Source organism: Tripterygium wilfordii, chromosome 22 (genome assembly GCF_013401445.1).
Source record: "Tripterygium wilfordii isolate XIE 37 chromosome 22, ASM1340144v1, whole genome shotgun sequence".
Taxonomy (NCBI): domain Eukaryota; kingdom Viridiplantae; phylum Streptophyta; class Magnoliopsida; order Celastrales; family Celastraceae; genus Tripterygium; species Tripterygium wilfordii.
In genome coordinates this window covers 11,492,889-11,515,851 of record NC_052253.1, presented here as the reverse complement: position 1 = coordinate 11,515,851, position 22,963 = coordinate 11,492,889, and the positions used below count along the sequence as shown (strand labels likewise).

General features: G+C 35.8%; 4 protein-coding genes and 1 pseudogene across 7 annotated transcripts; all 5 read right to left on the bottom strand.

Moving 5' to 3' along the window:
• Positions 1 to 118: 118 nt before the first annotated feature.
• LOC119992292 (aspartic proteinase 39-like) lies at positions 119 to 6,057 on the bottom strand. 2 transcript variants are annotated; one of them, XM_038838998.1, is made up of 10 exons: positions 5,569 to 6,057; positions 5,026 to 5,155; positions 4,690 to 4,940; positions 4,360 to 4,587; positions 3,134 to 3,296; positions 2,924 to 2,997; positions 2,729 to 2,825; positions 1,874 to 1,940; positions 982 to 1,053; positions 119 to 534 (listed from the first exon to the last, which is right to left on the bottom strand). In XM_038838998.1, the coding sequence occupies exons 1-10, from the start codon at positions 5,802 to 5,804 to the stop codon at positions 359 to 361; spliced, it is 1,494 nt and encodes a 497-aa protein (XP_038694926.1). In that variant the 5' UTR covers positions 5,805 to 6,057; the 3' UTR covers positions 119 to 358. The 2 variants fall into 2 exon arrangements, with proteins under 2 accessions (XP_038694926.1, XP_038694927.1); XM_038838999.1 differs by having other exon boundaries at positions 5,601 to 5,789.
• Positions 6,058 to 9,017: 2,960 nt separating this feature from the next.
• Positions 9,018 to 11,307, bottom strand: LOC119991959 (thioredoxin domain-containing protein 9 homolog). Its single transcript, XM_038838520.1, has 4 exons — positions 11,160 to 11,307; positions 10,788 to 11,063; positions 9,495 to 9,653; positions 9,018 to 9,397 (listed from the first exon to the last, which is right to left on the bottom strand). The coding sequence occupies exons 1-4, from the start codon at positions 11,181 to 11,183 to the stop codon at positions 9,218 to 9,220; spliced, it is 639 nt and encodes a 212-aa protein (XP_038694448.1). The 5' UTR covers positions 11,184 to 11,307; the 3' UTR covers positions 9,018 to 9,217.
• A 1,225-nt stretch (positions 11,308 to 12,532) lies between these two features.
• LOC119992143 (lysosomal Pro-X carboxypeptidase) lies at positions 12,533 to 15,785 on the bottom strand. The gene is made up of 9 exons (XM_038838793.1): positions 15,360 to 15,785; positions 14,886 to 15,072; positions 14,644 to 14,777; positions 14,248 to 14,360; positions 13,920 to 14,169; positions 13,412 to 13,567; positions 13,216 to 13,295; positions 13,078 to 13,127; positions 12,533 to 12,819 (listed from the first exon to the last, which is right to left on the bottom strand). Exons 1-9 carry the CDS (start codon positions 15,759 to 15,761, stop codon positions 12,671 to 12,673), a joined length of 1,521 nt encoding a protein of 506 aa, XP_038694721.1. The 5' UTR covers positions 15,762 to 15,785; the 3' UTR covers positions 12,533 to 12,670.
• Positions 15,786 to 17,394: 1,609 nt separating this feature from the next.
• Positions 17,395 to 18,629, bottom strand: LOC119991546 (annotated as a pseudogene).
• On the bottom strand, positions 17,547 to 21,867 carry LOC119990967 (vacuolar protein sorting-associated protein 41 homolog). Of its 3 annotated transcripts, XM_038837117.1 has the most exons (7): positions 21,462 to 21,867; positions 20,039 to 20,141; positions 19,604 to 19,705; positions 19,136 to 19,529; positions 18,959 to 19,052; positions 18,763 to 18,828; positions 17,547 to 17,610 (listed from the first exon to the last, which is right to left on the bottom strand). In XM_038837117.1, exons 4-6 carry the CDS (start codon positions 19,475 to 19,477, stop codon positions 18,806 to 18,808), a joined length of 459 nt encoding a protein of 152 aa, XP_038693045.1. In that variant the 5' UTR covers positions 19,478 to 19,529; positions 19,604 to 19,705; positions 20,039 to 20,141; positions 21,462 to 21,867; the 3' UTR covers positions 17,547 to 17,610; positions 18,763 to 18,805. The 3 variants fall into 3 exon arrangements, with proteins under 3 accessions (XP_038693045.1, XP_038693047.1, XP_038693044.1); XM_038837119.1 differs by lacking the exons at positions 17,547 to 17,610; positions 19,604 to 19,705; positions 20,039 to 20,141; positions 21,462 to 21,867 and adding exons at positions 17,657 to 17,850; positions 18,332 to 18,519 and having other exon boundaries at positions 18,953 to 19,052; positions 19,136 to 19,291; positions 19,401 to 19,594; XM_038837116.1 differs by lacking the exons at positions 17,547 to 17,610; positions 19,604 to 19,705; positions 20,039 to 20,141; positions 21,462 to 21,867 and adding exons at positions 17,657 to 17,850; positions 18,332 to 18,519 and having other exon boundaries at positions 18,953 to 19,052; positions 19,136 to 19,594.
• Positions 21,868 to 22,963: the final 1,096 nt, after the last annotated feature.

Here is a 22,963-nt window from a genome sequence, read left to right as displayed (position 1 = left end):
AAGGTCAACAATTAGAATTCTTAAAACTCAAGTTGTACGCATGTAAACAGAAAACAACTGGAATCGTTTGCCTAGCATTTCGCAAGTGACAAACAAAATAATGTAAAGATCTGTAGAATGGTCCCTATGAATGTATAATGCTGGCTAAATTAAGGGAAATCCTGAATACAGGAATGCGATTCACTTATATTCAGAAAAGAACCTGATACAGTACAGGCATATGTAGCCTATTGCACACCAAGTATCTACTCTTGCAACGAAAATAATGATAAAATAGTCCTGCCGATTGCTATAAATATAAACTGGGAAAGGAATATACAGCAAATCAAAAAAAGTCCCAAGTATCTCCGACCCTATGCTACAAGAACAGGAAACTCCTAAGTATACATGTGTGCAAGAGAAAAGCGATTATAATGGTTGGAATTAGTTTGTTTGGTACATTCTCGGGCGAGCTGTTATCATTCAACTGTCCTGCATTGACATATTCGCTTTTGCCAGTACTAGTCGTTGCAGAGACATTCACCGACATTGAACCTAATAAGAATAAGGTAAGGTATCAGAATCTAGAATTAAGAGTTAACTGAGGCAGTTGGACAAAGGTGAAAATAAATCAATACCCTTCTACTCTAAAGACTAAACAAGTATTTATGTTGTAAAGTCTTATAAACCTCTGTTTCCCCTTTGTTCATCACATGGGTTTTATAAGCTTTATATCTTTAAAAGAAGTGGAAGTTGCCTTTATTTATCTTCTTCGTTAAGGAGAAATTTTTAGGACATTATTAACCATGATGTGTTTCTAACAAAAGATACAAGGTCAGGTTTTAAGATTTTTAGCGAAAGGTAATGTTGGAAATTTATCTTTGCAAAATAGCACAATCACAATTTACATAATCAACTTGAACATTGATATTATAGAGAAATTGGAGAGCTTATTGTCATTCAATCTCCCGATGCACTTTTGAGAGGGTAAGATAAACTTACAATCATAACTAGCCCATCCAACCCGCTGATTAGCTAGATCATATACAAAAATTTTATCCTTCAGAACAAGATCTGCATGAAAGAAGAGAAGATAGTTCTTACAGTACAATAGTTTAGCGTAAAACTCAAAGCAAAAAACAAGAAATAATAGAATGAGAGAGCATATAACTATATAAGAACTGAATTTTACAAAGGCTCTAGAAAGCTTGGAACGACAGTTTTCTCATGATATGTTCAAAGGAAGCTGACACATAACTAAAGAACAATGAAAATAATTAAGGTAGATCTCATAATATATAGCCAACAATTTAAATGTTTTCTTGAATGCCAAACATTAGTTATTATTTGCATGATTCTCAGTAGAAGATAGACAAATGTTTAAAAGAAAGATTTTTCAGAATCACAATCAATATAACAGGGTAATGTGATTAAATACAGTTATATAAAATTGTGTTAAATATCAGAGAGTACAAGGAAAACAATTGACCATAATTTTTCATAAGCAATTACAGTCTACACAAACCATCATTTTCCCACTACCAAAAGCAGAAAACAAAAAAACAATGTCATCTAGAATACTAAAGCACACGATAACTGTTCAAACCTTTTACTTAAAACTTATAGTACATTGTAGCACAGGCTCACCACAAAAATATCAAGAAGTTCAAACCATTAAAATAGACCTCAGGCACATGTTTTCTTCACCTATTTTCCAACATTCATCAACTAAAAATTGTCTAAAAGATTAAAAAAAAATCCTAACTAAGATGCCTATAAAATTTCCAGAGCAATGACTGTCTGTCTTTGGATTTGGCTACATAGTCTCAAAAAGAAAGTCATATTTTTCATGAATTACTATATCATAGTTAACAAAATGAAGGAAAAAAAATACCTCCCAAAATTGTCATCCCTTGACCCTGAAATTTCTGAAAGCCAATGCACCACACTTCGGCTCCACCCTGCAACACAAAATTCACTAGTCCAAGTTAGACATCCAGAGTATCCTTTTGGAGACTACGCATGTCATTCAGAATCATCTTCTGAGTACTAATGGATTTTGCAGCTTATTCACAAGTATTTCCATCTTCCGATAGACACCATTACAACAGTTAGAAAGAGATGGTAAATGAAAGACATCAAAAGAACAGCAGCAGCAACCCAATAACTAATGTTCTGAAGTCAAAAGTGTATGGAATTTCTTTAAGAAAGTGGGAGAAGAAGTTAGCTTACACAATTTTAATACACAAAAAAGCAAAGCAAAATTTTTTTGCAGCCCTTGGGCATTCAATGTAAAAACTTTGAAAAACCCATTGTAACGTCAAATGGTTTGCCAAAAACAGGCCAGACATGAAAAGCTACATTGCCTTAGACCTTTATCCATAAAAGTTGCACTCATTAGACTATGCCACCTGCAATTTTTATATGAAATCTCTGCTCAATCACATTGAGTGGATGCACATGATTCACTGATTCCGCTGACCCAAAAAACGCATGACATATCGGTGTAGCCATGTAGCCAAAGTTCTTGCCTTGCCCTTATACAGGGAAAAAAAAAACTACAAAAAAAAATCACTTCAGATTATTGATATGACAAAAAGGGGCCAAGATTGTCAGATCCATGTAACTAGTTGAAGGAATGCTTCAACTGAAGGGGCAAACCCATCTTGTTCTGACTCAACTGCAATTCTACTAATCAAAATTTCACCACCTTACGAATCAATTATGTGTGAAGAGCTTAAAAACTCACAAGAGAGTTCTGCTGTATAAGGTAGTCCTGAGGACTTAGTAACATAGATGCGCTGCCAGCAAAGTTCAGGCTAACTTGAGGAAATATGTCTGTAACCCTGAGCACAAGATGAGCATAGAATTTCAGATCAACAAATGTCTCTAAAAGAGTAAGCAAATGAAGAAGTAATGCGGATGTAATGTCTAAAAAGTGGACCTGGAAGATGTCAAATAACACTGGTTCCCCTTGGAAAGAACAGAGCGTACAGACTGAGAAACAGCAGCAGTGACCTACATAAGAAAACGACATACTTCAAATCTTGTTATATGATTTTACGAATGCCCCATAATAAAATTCAAATGTAGTATAACAGAAATACATTGCAATGTACAGAAAAATAATTGAGTGATGCATCATGAAACTCACAGCATTAACAAGAGGATCATAGGCAGCCTCAACAAAGTATGCCAAAGTAGTCCCAGAATCAATTATGGTTCCTTGATCGCTTGATGTTGCAAACACTGAGGGATCTATTGGCAACACTTGACCATTGACAGAAATGCTCTGAAGATTTAGATTGTAGTGAGGCCTGAAATTTTGGATGGATAGGGGTATTATTCAATCGTCCTAAACATTATAAGTACATTTCTCAAACCGTCAACATTTATTACTATAATCATACATAACTAGCATATCAGAATCAAACAATTAAAGTGAGTGGGAATTTGGTTGGCATGAATGCCAATTAGTGCCAGCAAAACTAGTCAATAAGCAAAGGACTTGAAAATTTTTAAGACTTCCAAAGGTGTGTGTTTTTGCCAAAAGCTTTTCTTTAGAAAAATCACTTGAATTGCAAATAGTATCCATTTTCAGCTTGCAGATAAGATTCTTATTTAAAAGAATTTAGTTGAAGGAACTATTCGATGAAAAGGATCCACAATGCAACAGTCTATTTCCAATAGACAAAGCACCTCATCTCAGATAAAAGGAAACATTGTGACAACCATACGCTAAACAGAGAATCCTAAAAATTTCAGCCTGAACATGAGATCCAATGATATATGATCTCATGCATACAATATAAATCTATATGACATCTGCTGTCACTCAAGCTAATAAGCCAACAAGATCTCCACATGAGAAAAAAAATGCCTCAAAGCAGCCATGGAGAAAATGTTTTATGACATAAGTGGAAATAGATAAAATATGGCGCAGAGGCATTGCTCTTTCACCAATGCTTATTCTCCATGCCTTTAAATTAAGTACAGGTTCACATGTTTCATCAAATAATAACAATCGGAAGCCAGGAAGAAACAAATTCATGTAACAGGATAAAAGAGGCCATTTTTCAATCAATAATAAAGGCTCTAAAAAACAATTAAATAAAAGATAAGAGATTCTACATGGAGCATTGATGATTAGAAAGAAAACAGTTACAAGCAAGAGTAGGTTATTCTACCTCCAAAACAAGAAAAAAGAGTATGTTATTCAAACAAGCATGGAATATTAATTGCAACATTCCAAATGGGAAAACCATGGAGCAAGATTGATCATAAAGAAGAGTTCAACGATTGCACTTATGGAAATATACGAAACAAAACAATTCAAAGCATAAATTATATGTGATAGTTTTTTTGATAAAAAGGACATACTGCGATGGGACAAGTGGAGTATAGACTATATTAGGCTCCACAATCTCGCCAAGAACCAATATTCCTCCACCATTATCATCTCCTTTCAAGCAGTGGGAAAACACTTTTGGTGCTAGTCCTTGTGAAGATAGTTGTGAAATGACAGACATTTCCTGTTGACCAAACCCAAAGATCCCATCAACTGCTCTATCTGATTTTGTCAAGTCAGCAGTTTGTAAGATGCTACACCTGTATTATATAATTCAGCACCCAACGAAGTTAACAAGCGCCGTAACCAACAAACAAAGAAAAACAATGATCATAAGCTCGTTGGACAATGTGATGGCTCACCCAAACACTATCTGAGCCGAAGAATTAGTAGTCAAAGTATTCCCTACAATTGTATCAAAATATAGCAAATCTGATACGTAATAGCCTGATGTACTACTGCCATCTCCATACTGAAAAGTGTAACTGCACTGGTTGGTTTGAGCAGAACACAAAGAATCTGATGACTGAACTCCTACGCTGCATCTCTGGTCTGAACAAGATATCAATGAAGCAGTTGATGAGCTCCCAGGATCAAAGAAATCCAGCTGAATCTGTGAGAAACCAGGCCTTACTCTTACAATAAAATCAATTGAGAGATGAAACCAATCAATAGAATATGAAAAACTGGGAATTTACTTGGAGTCCACTGCTCTGAGGACAGCCATTGCAGGAAATGCAACCAACCCACAAGACATCACTTCCAGTATCAATCTGCACATGATATTCCCTCGGAGGAGAACCCAATTGCACTTTTGTATAATAGAGTCTGTAAGAAAACAAAAAGGAGTAAAAATCGAACCAAGAGATTAGCATCATCAGATTAAGAAAAATACTCAATAAGGGTGGAAAACAAAAGGTACACAAGATTTTCATCAACTAATTCCAGCAAAAGCAACTACCACTCACAAAAGTGAGAGACACCATAAATACGCAAAGAACATAGAGAAAACAGGATAAACCACCATGAAGCAGCACACACACACTAATTGGCGATGACCACCGTCTGAGGAAATTTACAGAAAGGGCAAGTACCTTATTCTTAATTGAGAAACCCCAAAAAACTCAAAACGAAACCATTAAACCATACAAATGAAAACAACAACAACAACAACAAGACGAAAAGCAAAAGCCACGAAACACAATCCGAATAAAAGCAACAAAGAGAACCGACGAAACTACCCGACGGAGAACGGATCGAAGGTACCCTGGACCTGAAAATCGACGACCCCACTTGAGGACTGCAACATTCTTCCATGCCTGACTCTATCCCAGTCTCTGAGTAGACTCATCTCGACTTTGTGGCTCGGCGGGATACCCCTCTCAAGAGTCAAAGTGGCCGGAAAATCGCAGAGCACCACCACCACCGGCAAAAGCAAGGCGGCTAGAGCGATTTTCGCGGGAAAACCCGCCGCCATTATTGGTTAAATTTATGTATAAATCAATACAAAACGAAGCTGTCTATATCAAACAAATCAAGCACCAAACGATTAGATCAAAATTAGAACGAAAACATTTAACGGATACAAAAATTGTATATTCAAGGTGGATACACAGAATCAATAGAGACAGAGAGATTGAGTTGTCAAGGAAACAAAATAGTTTGTAGAGAGAGGAGAAGCTGAATGGAACTCAAAACCAAAAGACGAGAGTTCCAGGTAATTCAAAAACACCGGAATTTGTGTCCCGTTGTTTAATTTTAATAAATTAATAATACGTATTTAATAAATTAATTATTTATTTTAATTCTCCAGTTTTCCCCGTATCGTATTGATATAGATAGATTAATAATACACGTGGAAGGAAAGGAAGATAAGAGAATGAGAGTTTCGGTTGCTGTTTTTATCTCCGTATTCGGTAAACTGATTATTTCCTCATCCACTTTTTTTATTTTTTTAGACGACAAAATTTTTATTTATTATACCACATTCCTTCTAGACTAGAATACATGCTTTCATTCTAGTCACCAAAAAAGACCCGTTCTTGTGTTCCTTAACCCGATAGAGTGATTTATAAACAAATATCAATCTCCTCTCAAACAATCAAGAGTCAAAAGGCAGGCCATTAAAAGAAAATTAATAGAAAAGAATTAGAGCTATTATTGATGCTATCATAATCCAATCTTTTTGGGTGGGGCACACTACTTGTGTGTTAGCTTAAAAGGGTCCATCATCCACCACCATTAAAATAGAGATGTCAGAGCATCCACAGTAGTAGTAATATAATACAGCACTTCAAAATCATTCTCTCTCTTCTCCTCTCTCCTATGTGGCACAATTTAATTGGATGAGTGGGTCCCATAATAAACACTATTCATCAACACTCCATAAATTCCAACACTCTATATTCATTTTCTCTATTTTCTCTCTCTTCCTTTTCATCTTCTCTCTCTTTCTTTTCATCACCTCTCTCTTCCTTTTAATCTTCTCTTTCTTCATTTTCATCACTTCTCTCTTCATTTTCATCATCTCTCTTCACTATTCATTAACTATATATACTCCAACTCTCAAGTATCATTTTTCCACAACTAAACTTTCAAGTGTCATTTTTCACCCATTGTGTGCATGCAAAAAAGTAACATTTCAAGTACTTGAAATACATACCATTATACCCATTGTGATGATATAGCACTATATTTATCCAAAAAGTATTGTTAACAATGTTAAATATAGCACCATTGTGGATGCTCTCATATATCTAAACAGTGGGCTTGCTCTCTTTTTTGTTTTGGATAGCAATGGACTTACTTTTAACACAACCCAATACACAATTATTTCACATTTTTTACTTTATGTTGTTGGTGGGTTGGTCGGCTTTCAAAAGCTATATAGAATAGAATCCACGTCTTGTGTTTCTTCTTTTTTTGGCTACTTTATTAAATTTAAAATCATTAATTAAAGACAAAGCATTGAGTGTTTTTTTGAGTGACTAATATACCCCTGTAAGCTTTCCAAAGTGGAGGCATTGTTTAAAGAAATTCGTGGAGGATAAGATTACCATTTTAGTAAAATCGCCTTCTCACTTCTCAGTTTCCTGAATATCGAGGCCCTGGCCCACATGAGAAGCGGTCAAGTACTGCCCGTGATACGGTACACCTTGCACTGAAAAGAAAATGTCAATTGACATAATTATTTTAAAAAAATTGTATTTATTAATTAGACGGTGAGTGAGGGATCAACTTTTCAATATTGTTTTTGAATTCAAAAAAAAAAAAAAAAACCTCATGTTTTTTTTTTTGAGATACAACTAAAGTAGATGTGAGCAATACTACAACACACTACCCGTGAATATTTCATCACAGGCAAAAAAGTGTGTTGTAGTGGGAACTTATATACTACTCCAGAGGAACTAAACTAACCGATGTGGGAGTACACAGAAGGTAGACAACAGTATTGACCAGTGCGATAAAAACTTGACAGTCATAAAAATACTGCGGGCTCCCCTCCTCCCATTTATTAGATTGCACAGTACACTATTTATAAAAAAAAATTAATTTAATTATTATTATGCTGAATTGTGAAAATTGTATTTTACAAAAAAATGCGTGACGGTTGAGTGATGTGTGTATAAAATTATTATAAGAATAATTGTGATTATTGATGGCGTGCCATCTGGCATCCAATTTTTTTGTGCCAAATTGTTGAATGATAAAGTTGAAGTGGAAAAAATAAGAGATTCTAGAATTAAAAAAAGAAGACAAGACTGAATAGAAGCGGTCAATACTATAAGGACACTTTCTCTACGGAAAAAATAAGAGATTCCAGAATTAATAAAAGAAAAAAGAAGAAGACAAGACTGGATAGAAATGGTCAATACACCGGAGCTATGGTTGGAATAATAAAGATGATGTATCATTTTCATGGCTAGAGTTCGAATCCTCCCTCTCACGAAACGATCGATACTATATTTGACAAATATTCATCAAAAAGACTAGGAAAAAATCAGATTTTCAAGGAATAGGCTGGCATGGCTTCCTTCCATAACAGAGCTCTCTAGCCCATGTCTAGGAAAATTGCGCTAAGGAGTTTGCTACAAATAGAAAATGACACTGAAAAATGCAGTTCTCGACAAGATATGACTCGAGATTATTCTACCATGTTCAATACATCTTCTATTGATGGATAATCACTAAACTTCATTGCTAATAAAATTCAACAAACACAAAAGAACAAACTCAATGGAGATGAACAGCAATGAGTGAACATAGTGATGAGTTTGCAAGCCACACATGCAGACTCTCTAGCAAAGTCAACAAACAAACAGACACAAAGTTGATCAAACAGACATGTCTAGCATATCAAAGTCAGTGCGAAAGAAATCCATGTCCAATCAAAATCAAACACCAAAACAAAATATAATATGCCTTCCAAATTGAGCAATCAAAGAGGAAAAAGAAGAGATGTAAACTTACCTGTGGAGACTGCCAATGCAGAGAGACGAGTGACAATGTTGAATTGAAGAGCTATGGAGACAAATAAAAGAAGGGAAGAGTAGTGGAAGAAGTGAGAGTTGCTGGAGAATAGTTCATATTCCATGAAAGCAAAAAAAAAAAAAAAAAAAACTGAACATATGTTTTAAAAAAATTGCAAGTCAATTTTTGCCATAAAAGCTTTTGACAAGATATAACTTCATTTTTTCTTTGGCTCTCCCAAATTTCCATTCCCATATATTTGAAAACAGGAAAAATATTTCCAGAAGTTGATTTTAATCAATAAGACATTGACTGCACAATTTTACAAAAAATACATATCATATCTGATCAATCATAAAGATTGAGTAGACCATCCTCTATAACTAATCAAAACAGATCGCTTTCACCTGCCGTGCAAGTTTAGTCTGAATTGGAGTCACAATTTGCACTTTGTCGGACACTCCTCTTGGTTTGTGCACTTGATTTTACAATACTCTGAGAAGATTCACCTTCAAATATGATGACTTGAGCCTTAGCAAGCCTTTCCTCCAGTTCCTCAGTGCTAAACTCATCTGTCCCACCAAGCTCATCAAATCCTACCTAGAAATACGATTGGAAGTTAACATCAAAAGCAAAACATTATTATCATTTGATTAAAGGTTTGTCCAATTGGACATTCATCTATCCATTAACATACCACGTAGTCTTCCACTTTGCCCTTCCTTACAAGTGCAAGAGTTGGTAAAACAATGATCTTAAGCCTCTCCGACAAGAATGGACTTTTCTCAGCTTGAATTTTTACAAACCGTGTCTCCATGTGCTGCTTTGCCAATATACTCATATGTTTGTCCATCACCTGCAAATAAAGTATAAAATCGATTATTCTTGAAAATTTTGGTTACAGCAACTAAATAGAATTACGTCTCACTATCATGCCACATTAACCTCAAGAATGATAACATCAAATGAAAGGTGTATTCGATAGATGGTATGCAATCATAAGTAGATAGCTGGTCTTGTGTAAAAATGAAGCAACAACATAAAATCTCAATGTCCAGTCTATCACTAAACTTGTTCATATCCATCTAAAATCACATTTTATATGTAAAATTAAAATCTAGCACAATCCTTGATCTGATCAGTAAATTAAGTGACATAACCAGACCCACTAGCAGATCTCCAAACAAAGAAATTTGTTCGCTATTTCTCTTAAACATAGATCACAACCTTTTAGGAAATTGAAGAAACCCTAGTTCTAATCATGTTTCCCTCTCCCATGAAAACATTAACCACCAACATCTATATCAAAGCTAGTCCGAAGCCCTCTTGTATTCCGCAGGTAGACAAAAGTTTGAATAACCTCCAAGCATAATATCGAAACATTAAACCTATAATTCTTTTACCTTCTAAATAAGATGTGCAAGTGAATAGAAGCTAGCATAAAGCCCAAGTGATGGATATGAAAACTAGTATCTTACATAGTGATGATTATCAACATATCAAAAGAATGAAAACCAAAGTGACTAAAGCTTGATAGCAACCATCACCTCTAAAATAGGAATGAGAACAAAGAAATCACTCTAATTCAATCATGATGACATAAAATTATTACTTATCCTCTTTAAAAAAGTTAAAAACTATTACATTGTGATACTAGTTGTTCCAGAGACGCATTGAAAAAAAAAAATACTAGAGAGCCCTTGGGTTGAACTTTACCACAATCGAGCAGTGGAAATATATTTGAACAAAACAAAATCACAAATCACCAAACACGTTTGATTTCCTTGAGGCACCAACTCACACACACTTACTGATTGGCTGATTGCAACGTAGTTATATCAAGAATAGCTCCGGAATTCAATCACGCAAGCCAAATCGGTAAATTGTGCCCCAATTCAACCAACATTCAACACCAAAAGCCCTGAACCAACTTGTTCAAAATCTAAAAAGGCAACTAAAACTATGCATTAGTTCCTCTAAGTGCCTTTACCTTGCAAGGCCAGTTCTCACGATAGAAGTGACAAACCAACCGTTCACTGGATTTCACGACGGAGAAGAATTCCTTCTCGGACGGGATCTCAGAGTACTCCCCATGGCCAAGAGCAAGATACTGACGACGCTTCTCCGCCATCTTCTTCATCTGCTGCAGCCTCCGCTCCCTCAAAGCCTCAATGTCGTCACTGTCTAGGCGATCTAAGGCTGAGATCTCCTCGTCCAGCTTGTCCTCCACCGCCTTGACTACATTCAATACCTGTCTCTCTAAAATCTGCAATGAAAACAGAAAATATGGCACCCAGACATTGATGTGTGAATCACTGAATCGATCGATACAAACGTATGGCTTAGGTATATGTGTACGAACCTCTTGAACTTTCGGATTCTCCATTGTTTGATTAGGAAGAACGACGGATCTGTCACAGGCTCTCCCTCCCTACCAGTTCAAATATACAGATTAAAATGCAGAGGAATTTGTCATTCCGTCCTTACGTTTGGACTGGCTGTGTTTTGGACCAAACTGGGAATAATTTCAAGGCCTGTCCTATACTTGAAGTGGTTTTAGATTGGGCCTAGTTAAGGCCTGTTCAGAAGCATATTTATGACTTTTCGTTTATTTCCAATAGCTTTAAGGCCTTGGGCCTTTTCCAAAGTCCACAGAGTTAAAGCCCATAAAATCTAAATAAAGTCATACTGCCTTGGCCAGTGGAGGTTGAATTTTTTTTTGAAAAGGTCATGCATTTGATTGTATTGATTTACCTAATAAATTAGGTAATTGAGTCACATAAGCATCACGACCAATAATGACAAATATCATAGTGAAATTTTGTATCAATTCATGGGTGGTTGATAATATTTTAAATTTGAAATAATAAACTAACTATTTTTATGTCAACAACCCATGATTCATCTCACATCTCATGAATTGTCATGATCCTTGTATTGGTCCTGCCGTCCTGGTACATCATATATTAGTATATGACATGCATGCCAGGACAAGTGAACATTTTCTTGGTAGATTCATGCATATAATCACAAGGTTATAAAAAATAATTAATAATGGCCATTCTTACAAGTGCTCCATTGCATTTCCCTTTCCTTTGTAGGCCAAAGTAGAAACATATAAATGCAGAGAGAAAATGTGTTTTTTTTTTCTTCCTCTATGGAGTATATATTAGTAAATGTTGTCCCCCTTCCAGGGGCGTTTGGTAGCCAATCAAATTTCAAGTTTATAAAGATGGAATCATATTTGGAAGTTAATTTAGTTGATTAAGAGCAGAACCACTAGATGTGGCATACGTATGAGACATTCTCATAGTGGCATATATATATATATATATATATATATATATATATATATATATATATATATAGTGTAATAGGTCTTGATGGCTTAGTCGCCTACTTATCTTTTTGGTCTAAAACAGAAGTCTTTAACTTTTACTTTAAGCATGTCCATCAAAATGTCAACATCCTTTTTCTCTTTTGCTCCAACAAACTTAAAATAATACGCAACAAAACATTTTATAAGATTTAGGGGCTAACATTCTCCTCAACAACTACTACAAATCTTATCGACTCGAAATGTAATAAATTCAAGCCCCACTACAAAGTAATATCTTTGTGGCCACTTGTCATCAGGTGAACGATTTTTGTGTGCGTAAATCTGATGACTCGAGTAATTTAGACTCATATCGGATGTCCAAAAAAGGTGAAAATATTGGTTCTCATTGCAGTAGCACTAATTAATCATATTGGACATTCGTATTATAATATATAAGATTCAAAATTTGAAGATTTTACAATTATTGCATATATATAAATCCTCAAAATCTTTAAAGTTAGAGTGGCTTTTATGTATTATGATATGAATTATGATCAAACATGAGTTTGTTCTTTAAAGTCATGGAGGTCATAGTAGTATTTAGAGAGCCAGCCTTGGATGATCTCGACCTCAGTATTTCGCTGTGCGACCAACCATTCTGGATCAGTTTCTTTAGCTGGAAGTATATCTAGGCAATGAGATCCTGCAAAATTATTTCTGCACTAATTAATTAATTAATTAATCATTTTATCTTTAATCAAGGGTTTATATATTCCCTTTTAGTTGAGGCAAAGTCGAAATCGTTTGATTAATTGCATAATCGTCAATTACTGATATCATAAACGAGCCAAAGCAATTTGATTATAATTCAATTCGTGACGATCGATCATCCGCTCATATTTCATATGTAGTTTTTGAAATTAACTGAATTATATGCATATATATATATATATATAAGTACCATTCACTGTGGTGACTGCAACAATACTATCTGATACGTTCGTCAACACCCTGCAGCACAAAAAGGAAAAATGAAAATTATTAAACCTGCAGGGCAAATTAAATAAAAAATTTTGAAAAAAACAAATATATTGTGTACCCTCCACTGCTGTGAGGATCATTGAGACCATTGGAGAATATGATGTTGCTGGCAAACCTACGGAGAATCAACTTTAAATCCTGCCAAAAATCATATATCTCAAAAATATTATTACAAACAGATATATATAGTACTTAATTTACATCTATACCTGATATATATATATATATATATAGAGAGAGAGAGAGAGAGATACATGGCAGCCATAATAAGTTGTGAGCCAGTGAGGCTGAGGGGGAACTCCAAACAAGTTCTTGCAGGAATTGATGTAGCTGCTTAGATTAAAGGGTGCTGGTGGGAACATAGTGTCTTTGTCATCATGCCCAATTGGCATCACCATCTCACTACACGTCTGCAAATTATATTATAATTTAATATATGAGAATACATGTGAGTATATATATATATATATTATATGGTTATTGTCGAGACTAAAAATTTCACATCGGTTGGTATAACCCAGCCGAATGGTTTATAAATAAAGCACAACTCCTCTCACATTAAAGACACATTTGTCGAGTCTAAGAATCACTAGTGACTGCCGGCCAGTGGGCTAGAGTGAACAGTATGATTATAGCGACAGTTGAACCATGGTCAAGAACGGACGATATCTTAAATGTATTTCAGTTGACTATTTCAAACAGTTAATTATAGAACAAATAAAATAGTGCAGATTTATGTGCAGTGTTAATGGTGTGACGTACTTGCCATCTCCATCGACGAGATTGATCACTAGTATCTTCATTGAATTCATTCATGTCATAGCAAGATCTGTTTCCCATATAAGCCACAACACCTGCAAATATTTGGCCAAGAATTCCTGTTCTCTTGTATGCTCCATCAATGCCTCCACACACTATTCTCACACGATTTATTGGAGGTTCGTTGTATTGAGCTGCATCTGCATATATGGAGTCCAAGTAGTCCTTCAACTCAAATGTTCTCTTCAAAGGTCTGAAACAAAAAAAAAAGAAAAAAAAAAGAGTTAATTAATCACTAATTTAGAGATTTTGTTATTAATTAATTACTTACTTGCAGGTCTTAAATTTCTTGCTGAGGATTGCAAGACCATTAGGCTTGGAAGCTACTTTGTCGATTTTGGCCCATGATTTTCTTATTGTCTGGTAGCAACTCTCACTGGTTTCCTGCATCGATCAATATTCATCACTGTGATTCATGATTATGAAGAAAAAAAAATGTTTAATGAAAGAAATAAAGTTGTCCGTTTTGTGTTACTTTAAACGAGCATCTTACGGATCCCAATTTTTTTTTATCATGATTATCCTAAATATTTGAGATAGACTAGCACGATTTCATCTAAATCATTTGAGGCCCACACGATTTCACATGGATAATGTGTGTCGATCATCTCAAGATTTGGAATAGTAGAGATTAAAAAAAAATACCGATATCTTAGCATTTACGTACTTTGAAGTCTTTGGTGACAACAGAATAGTATCCAGATTGTGGTGCAATGTCATCAAAGTAAAGAATAGGAGCCGATGAAGCTAGTGCTCCAAGAGCAACATGTGGATACTTTAGTCGGAACCAAGATGCAAGCACTGTAAAAAGGAAACGCTAATTAATTAATTAAAACAAGATATATATCCTTTAATTAAATATATAAAGTTGCAATTAAATTATGGATTAATTTTGCAATAATGACTTACTTCCCCCATAGGACCCTCCAATGACAATAATGGGAGAAAGATGTGCAGATAAGTTTTTCTTGATGAGCATGAGCACAGCAGCATAATCTGCTATGGCTTGGGCCGAGTTGAAGTACCCTAGAGAGCTTGCATTTCTTAATGCTTCTTCTGTTGATCCAAAAGGGATTGATTTTCCATAGTAGCGATGCTGCATGCAAGATCAACAAAATTAATTATATATCAAAAAAAATAGCATAAGTATTTTTTTTGATAATCGAGAATTCTTCAACCCAACATATCCACCGGACAGTTAGGTTATCTCTAAACTCGGACTGTAAGATCGGACAGGAGCCTATGCGAGAGAACGAGGCCGAAACCCACAAAGGAGAGTTAACTCCATAAAGTCTCCTATCGCCTTTGGTCTGTATAAGAAAATAGAGCCGAAATTACTAGGCGTGAGAATTTGCAAGAGTTACTGCATTTGCAAGGAGTTACCTCTATAAACACCAGGAGAGCCTTAAAACGAGGGGCGTTATCAGTGAGGAATCCGATAACACTTAGATCGTAATCCATGGATGATTCTTCGCCAAGGAACGCGAGAATCGGGGAATTAGTCTTTGCACCTCCCCAGTATTTGAAATTGATTGCATATCTTTGATCAAAAGTGGTGTAGCTCTCAGGTTTATAGTTGAAGTGATCGAGTGTTTGGGGATACAAGAATGTCTGAAAGTCGTCAATAGTAGCAGTTGTGGCTGCAGTTTTGAGTATTTCGGATTTTCCGAAACTTCGAAATGCTCCGAGCCTCGGTGTTGCAGAAACAGAAGTAATACTAAAGGAGAAGAAAAGGAAGAAGAAGAAGAAGAGTGAGAACAATGGAAGAAATGAAAGTCTATGCATGGCCTTTTTGTTTCAGGCTATACCCTTAACTCGTGGCTCGATATCATAGGCTTTGGTTTGTTACCAATTTATATAGGCAACAATGAGATGATGAATTTCTGTGATTCTTCGGATGGCAAATCACGACAAAAAATTCGGTTGACTTGGACATGATTTCACACCAGAAATGATGACATCTTAATCTTTAAGGTCATCCCGATCCATAATCAATTACATACAAGTCCAGATCGTTTTTCAACCCAGTACACATCAATAATATTTTTCGCTTTAACTTGTTTCGTTTCCGTAGTCCACACGACTTTGTCTTTTCAAGAGGTTACTCATTTCAATAGTGTTTTCGCATAAACACTTTTACCTACGGAGTTACTACAAAATGTTCCCCTCCAAGAAAACTCGTTGTTGATAGTTAGAAACTGAAATTATATATTATATTATATATATATGGTGGTACCATTTTCTTTACTATTATCCACATTGAGATTTTTGTTTCTTATGTCAAGAGTGTAATCCTACATCTTTCATACAACGTTGTTTTTTTTTCCTTTGACTTAAGTATTATTGGTGATAACCCATGAAAAACAAATATGTGTGGTTGTGATGTATTCACAATCAACTGATAAACCCAAAACAAACAATATTGTTAATGAGAGTGAACTGAGATTTGTGATATCTTATGTTGGCGAAATGCAAAAAGTGGTGAAATATGACACGATGAAATAATAGTAATACCTAACACGAACAAATATTTCCATCCCATCATCATGAGAGGCACATTAAGCCAATAAGTGGGTGGTCTAATTTTATCTCCAATCATGCTAATTAATGGTGGGGGAGCACTTACATTTGATTAATGTGGATAAGGTGTATCCCCATTTATTTTCTTTTTAATTATTACTTATTTCAAAACAAGTCATATAAACTATAACCAACCAAATATGTTTTTTTCCTAAGATGACGTCATAAATCATTGATGTCATCAAATCGAAGGCACTTTTTTCCTGACATGTGATGCACGAGTTTATGCGATACACGAGTTTATGCGGAAATTGTCTTTTCCATTATAGATTTATATAAATAAATAAATTCAAGTGCGCAACATCTATGCGGGGAAAAGTTAGCGGAAAAGAGAAGAAACAGGAAGTGCGCAAGGAAACATCTATGAAGCTTGTTGGGTATAACCTGGAAATAATGGAAACAAACCATTCAAAAATGGTTGGGTCAGAATTGATTGTGGGTAAAAGCACGCTTCAATCCGTCCAAACATATCAAGGATATTGTCCGCTCTAGACCAATCCAAAAAGATTTGTTTTTCATTGACCATCGTCATTGATTCTTAGACTCAAAAAACATGTCCTTGCGCGAGGATTGCAAGACCTATATTAGTTTCAAAAGGTCCTACCTTAGTCATCACTAGCACAAATGATTAAACTTGGTTAATTATCTTTCTCAGGCAAAATATGCATCTGCTCTTTTATCTCTCGGAGTATCCCTAACAAATTCAACCATAACAATTACACAATGTAATAGCAAAATTCAATGTAATTAGACCACGTAATAACAAAAATCAATGTAATTATATAACTTGATAACAAAATTCAATGTAATTAAATAACGTAATACTATTATGGCCGGTCATGGAAGAAATTGTTAGGGACATATAGAGTTTTCGTTAGTTTTACTATAAAAAACTAGACCCAACCACCTTATAAAAAGTTACTGACTTAACTAACAGCGGTAGTACATGATATACATCGCAGACGAGGAACGTCTGAATGAGTATCGTCCTCGTCCTCGTCCTCATCCTTATAGTCATAATCTAGCCCAGCTTCCTCGGAAGTGGCTCCAGTCCCTTCATTGCCAGTAACAATATTGATGGAATCCATTAGACGAGTTGTGTGATATGAGTGACAGTAAAAAACACAATCACTGACTCGCTTTGTATGTGTAAGGGATCAAAACACAATCGACTGAGAAGCACCTTTGTCATCCCTTTTCAATTGTGAATCATCTTTGTTACTCAAGAAAATTGCTGGCCTTGCTTCTTTGAAGTAACAACATAATTATTTCAATTTCTCTACAAAATGTCCACCTGATTAAAAAAAGAAAACTATAAAACCAGAAATATAAGTTTTTAAGCGTAACGGACTAATCGATATAATCATGGTCAAACAAAATGCCAACCCGTCGCATATAACCAACAAAATGGGGAACTGCTGCTCATGGTGGCAAACATCACATCTGATGAAGTAAACCACTAATACAATATCAAATAACACATTTATTATTTAAAATCAGAATAGACAATGGAAATTCTTATAATTTCATAATAGAAACTGAGGTCAATTGATCAAAGTCTATGTTCAAGTCCGGACTAGTTGATTAGGCAAAAATAGGGGCTAAGTATGATTTTCTCAAATCATCATGAATAACTACTCTTTTTCTTTTAGAAAGGAATTAAGGAGCATGTTTCTTAAATACTGAAATTCTAAAAAGTAACAAAAGAAAATCCATCAATTATGTTATGGTGTTATCATTAAAAAAAAAAAAAAGCATAACACTTTCTTAGGTACCTGCATATCCTGAAAATCCTTTCCATCATGTGGATTGGCTTCAAATAGTGAATGAAGATATAAATGCAAGAAATATTTTTTATCACATGTATTATTTGTGAAACAACTTCAGAAGGAGTGATTAAGTCCCTGTATTGAATGAACAAAGGAACTGCATGCTTGCAATCGATCATCGTCAATTGGACAACCTGCTCAGGCACAGGCAAACGAAGAATGTTAGAGAGGAAGTGCAATCACACACTAGTATGCCACTTGTATTTTATGATATAACAGTAAGCATGCAGTGGTGATTTATCATATTTGGATAAGGCTCATTAAACTACTAATTGCAAACAATTTTCATCCAGCATAGCAATAGCAATGTAGCGATTACTTAAGACTGAAATAGGAGAACTAATGGTTTTCGAATGGAGATTATCAGCATTACATACCTTTTCATGAATAGAATCACGTAAGTTATGCTTTTCCACGAAGTCAAAGATATCTGGCTTCATCAGCTGTGGGGATAGCAGCGGTCAAATGAAAGAAAAAATTGTCAAAAATCAAAATCACATCACTGATCTTGATGTTTTGAGTAGAATAAGTAATAATCAAACAAATATGTTGCTGGCTATTTTGTACACAAACTTGGTGAGAAAGGATCTGCATCAAATACTTCCATCAGCGAAGAGCGAAAAAGCTTTCCATACTGCCCATCAATTACATAGAGCTCTGATAGTGCCTGATACAGAGTACCATACAATCAAAAACACCCTGCAACCAAAGTTCCAGACTCATCCTGTATACAAAAATTCTCGAACTAACCTCTTTTAGGGAATCAGTCATGGATGAAGTATTCAGCTGGGGTTCTATGGCAGATATAACAGGAAATGCAGAATATATGACAGGTGGCCAAGATTTAACAGTTGATAAAAGATCCTTATGGAGAGATGGATCTGTAGCCAGCGCTACAAAAGCAACCTGTTTCACAACAAACAATGGCACCCCATTTGCCTTCATAAGAAAATGAAAGTAAAACACATGAATTGTATAGTGATACATCTTCATATGCATACAGACACATACATACATCCACCATTTACACACGCATCTTTGTCCCAAAACCTCATAAGATGTATCACGAAGTCTGGGGTTATCTGACGGCATGTATGGAACCAATACAGGAAGTTGACGGAGATGAGCAAAATGAAAAACCCATCTACCAAAAGCAGCCCACTGTCAGTTATTAATAAGAAAGGGCTGTAAACGTAATGGACATTGGTTTTCAAATACCTCTCCCATGCAAAGCAGACCCTCGCAACAATTTGGGACACAAAGATGCAGCCTCAGAATATTTCCTTTCTACAATCAAATGATCAAGGTATCTGAACCCACCTACTCATATTGCACGAAACAATAATTCGTTAGAATCAACAGTCTCAAGAATTAAAGAGACATAACTAAAATTGGAAGACCAAATAAAATGAAACAGGAAAGACAGGCTACTTAACAGCTCTAACCTGATACTCTACTGACAATAAGATCATAATGAATCTCCAACATAAAATACGTACTATTTCATCACACAGATATCAAACAAGTTCTAGTTCCCATGAATTACAAGTATAGTTTTGTATAAAGATTGATCAAACTATAAAATATACGCAGTGTACACAACATGCCACAAATTACAGGGTATATGATGGTGCACAAAGATAAACTAATTACCTAGTCAAGGAGTTCACTCTGTCCTTGACCTGCTTCAACTGCTGCTAAAACCTTTTCATGCCATCCATGTTGAAGAAGCCAAGTAATATGATCCTCAGCATCCCTAAGAAACATAAATGCATCACGAACTAGACTTTAAGATTTTGACTGGTAAGAAATATATTAAAACAACTCAAGTGCACAAATATGGAGAGGTTGTTTCCATAAATTAAACCCGTGACCTCTATGTTGTACCACTACAAGTGATGCAGGAAGGCCGATTTCAGAAACAGCCAAAATGCTAGTGCAATGTTAATTACAAGAAGAAAAATTCCTAGATGTATCACAAATAACAGAAACGGATAGCCAGGAATAAATAGTAGGAATAGTATTCCCTTACTTTATCTTAGTTGTTTCAAACTTTCAATCCCTTATATACTTACAGAGACACACACACACACACGTGTATATGGTAACGTAGTCTGAAAGACTTCCAAGTTTTAGGCTATGAGAAGAAAGCTTGGTTGAGAAGTGTGATTTACAGATTTACTATTCGTGAAAAGAAATATTCAACTTTTATGGCGGATTGCAAATGAATCATGCGGAAAACCAAGAGGTAAGAAAAAAAAAGGCATTCTACATGACGAAGAAACCAGTAATCAGATTTCCAAAGTGATGAGTTTACAAATTTTGAATTCTGGCCATGTTTCATACAATTATTTTTGCAATTTCAACATTTTCTGGAATTAGGTAGCCCATAAGTTTGCTTCACCACATGAGTTCAAATCCTAAAAAGAGCCTCTTCTCATTGTGGATGTAAGGCTAAGTATACCTTTCCCTAAACCAACCTGCCTCCACTACGGCCTACGGGACCCTTGTGAAAGGAAGTTCTTTGCCTTGTTACCTACTACCTAGTCTATAAGTTTTATTGGTAGCTTAGATGTTTTTATCAGTCTCTTTTATCGCTAGTTCTGTTGGGTCCTTCCCGGTAAAAAAGAGAAGGATGTAGTTTCTCGTCCAACAAAAGAAGATAAAAAGAGTGTATTCCACCAATTACAGGCTAATTAATCATGGAACACCTCAGATTTACTCTAATGCACTTTTTTAAGACACATGACATCTAATGTACTGTGTAAGGACAACTATCCAGAATGAACGGATTAAATCATCTCAGCCAGAGAAAATCCAGGACCAGCTCAAGTAAAAAAGGTAAACAACTCCCGCACTGAGCAGGCTCGGGAATAGGCAGGATGTTTGCAGACCCAGACCTTACCTCCACATTACCCCAAATAATATGTGTGGGAAGATGGTTTCCCTGATTGAACCTGTCAATCAAGAGGCGGATGGAACAAGCTCTTATGGTTGCCATAACAATTGACTTTCAGCGCTAACACAACCAGATACAATATCAAAAGAAGTAGAAAAAAAAAGTCAAAGAAGTTACCTGATTCCCGAGAAAATCAAGGATGTGGACCTTGCAATCGAGCGTCCCAAGGGCGATCATGCGCTCAGCGACAGCGATGCACGAAGCAGCATCACTCGCTAAAAGCGAGGGAACGCTGCCTCCCATTCTCAGGTACTTGAGCCTCGGCTCCTCCTCATCCTCTTCTTCCTCCTCCTTCTCCTCCTCTTCCTCTTCCTCTTCGTCGACTTCTCTCTCGTCGTCTCCTTCGACGCCGTTCTCCGACTCAATTGGAATCATTTGGAGGATTCTCCGTGTTGCGAGAACAAGGAACGGAATTGTTAAGTGACACTGACAGATCTGTTCGGGTTTTTTTGGTTTGAGCTTTTTGGTTATGCCGGTTTGAGGGCATGAAGTTTAACGGTCGTATAATTTTATTGGTGTACAACAAAACAATGGAGTGATGACGAATGATGGGTGCCACCTTCTATTCTAAATAGATGTAATTCGGGCTGAGGGACCCGTTTGGGGCCGACCCAGTACGACCCATGACATTAGCCAACGGGCCTACTCAGGCCCGCTCCTACTGTTACAAGGGCAGGCCCACGAACTCTGATGGACGGGCCACCAGCTACTTTCCACCTCTAAATGTGTGTCCTCATGGATTGATTGAACTTTATCTTTGGAGTATAAACTAGCTATGGCGAGCCGGGTTTAGGGATGTTTGAGCGCTGATTGTTAAATTTTTAATGAATTCGAACACGAGCTGAGCTCTTAATGAATTTCAAAATTTTTGTTTGAGCTCTGTTGGTAAGGGTAATAGAATGTTCACAAATTATAAGAGTCCTTGACGAGCCTTCTTCAATAGCCCTAAACGAGTTTTTAACGAACAATGTAATAAACCACTTATACATATACCATAAAATGGGGTCTTAATGACCTAACTCGCGAACATAAACGAGTTGAACACATCCCCATGTTTGAGCTCGGTTCGTTTACAAAACTAGTTTAGAGATATTTGTTTCAACTTTGTACGTTAAATTTATCAAAGGAATTCGAACGAGCTCTTAACAAGTTGAGCCAAACGAAACTTGATGAACGATGCGTTCTTTTACACCCCTACTCTTCTTATGTCAATTTTTTTATTATTATTTAAAAAAATAAATGTTTGTGAGTTTCTTTATGGGCTTGAGCCTTGAGTTTCATTTTGATGGAGTACACATGCATTTTCTTTATTTGGACACTTATTTTTTTATATAGTCAAATATGTGGCCCAGTGGTAGAGTTGTAGGGAGCCTTGCTTACGAGACATATTTAATAGACGATCATGTGGCTTAGTGGTATAGTAATAATAGTATCAATGGTGCAACCGATATCACATGTCAATTTATGGTAATAGCATCTCCACATATTATGTAGGGGTAGTGTTTGCGTATAACCTTCATATCACTGATCTCACCCACTACGGGAGTCTTGTACACGATAATTGTTTACATTTTTATATGCAAACATATGACATAATGGTAGAGTTGATGGGATGCAAT

Coding starts and splice junctions, on each gene's coding strand:
- LOC119992292 (XM_038838998.1), bottom strand. CDS start 5,804: ATGGCGGCGGGTTTTCCCGCGAAAATCGCTCTAGCCGCCTTGCTTTTG. Junction 1,941..2,728: donor TTATACAGCAGAACTCTCTT/GTGAGTTTTTAA, acceptor TTTGTGTTGCAG/GGTGGAGCCGAAGTGTGGTG. Junction 1,054..1,873: donor AGGGATGACAATTTTGGGAG/GTATTTTTTTTC, acceptor TCTTTCATGCAG/ATCTTGTTCTGAAGGATAAA.
- LOC119991959 (XM_038838520.1), bottom strand. CDS start 11,183: ATGGAGAATCCGAAAGTTCAAGAG. Junction 11,064..11,159: donor AGAATCCGAAAGTTCAAGAG/GTTCGTACACAT, acceptor TTTTCATTGCAG/ATTTTAGAGAGACAGGTATT. Junction 9,398..9,494: donor GCAAAGTGGAAGACTACGTG/GTATGTTAATGG, acceptor TCGTATTTCTAG/GTAGGATTTGATGAGCTTGG.
- LOC119992143 (XM_038838793.1), bottom strand. CDS start 15,761: ATGCATAGACTTTCATTTCTTCCATTGTTCTCACTCTTCTTCTTCTTC. Junction 15,073..15,359: donor CTCTCCTGGTGTTTATAGAG/GTAACTCCTTGC, acceptor TCTTGCATGCAG/CATCGCTACTATGGAAAATC. Junction 14,170..14,247: donor AAGAAATTTAAGACCTGCAA/GTAAGTAATTAA, acceptor TTTTTGTTTCAG/ACCTTTGAAGAGAACATTTG.
- LOC119990967 (XM_038837116.1), bottom strand. CDS start 19,477: ATGCCGTCAGATAACCCCAGACTTCGTGATACATCTTATGAGGTTTTG. Junction 19,053..19,135: donor TGACTGATTCCCTAAAAGAG/GTTAGTTCGAGA, acceptor ACTCTGTATCAG/GCACTATCAGAGCTCTATGT. Junction 18,829..18,952: donor TCCTTTCTCACCAAGTTTGT/GTACAAAATAGC, acceptor CTATCCCCACAG/CTGATGAAGCCAGATATCTT.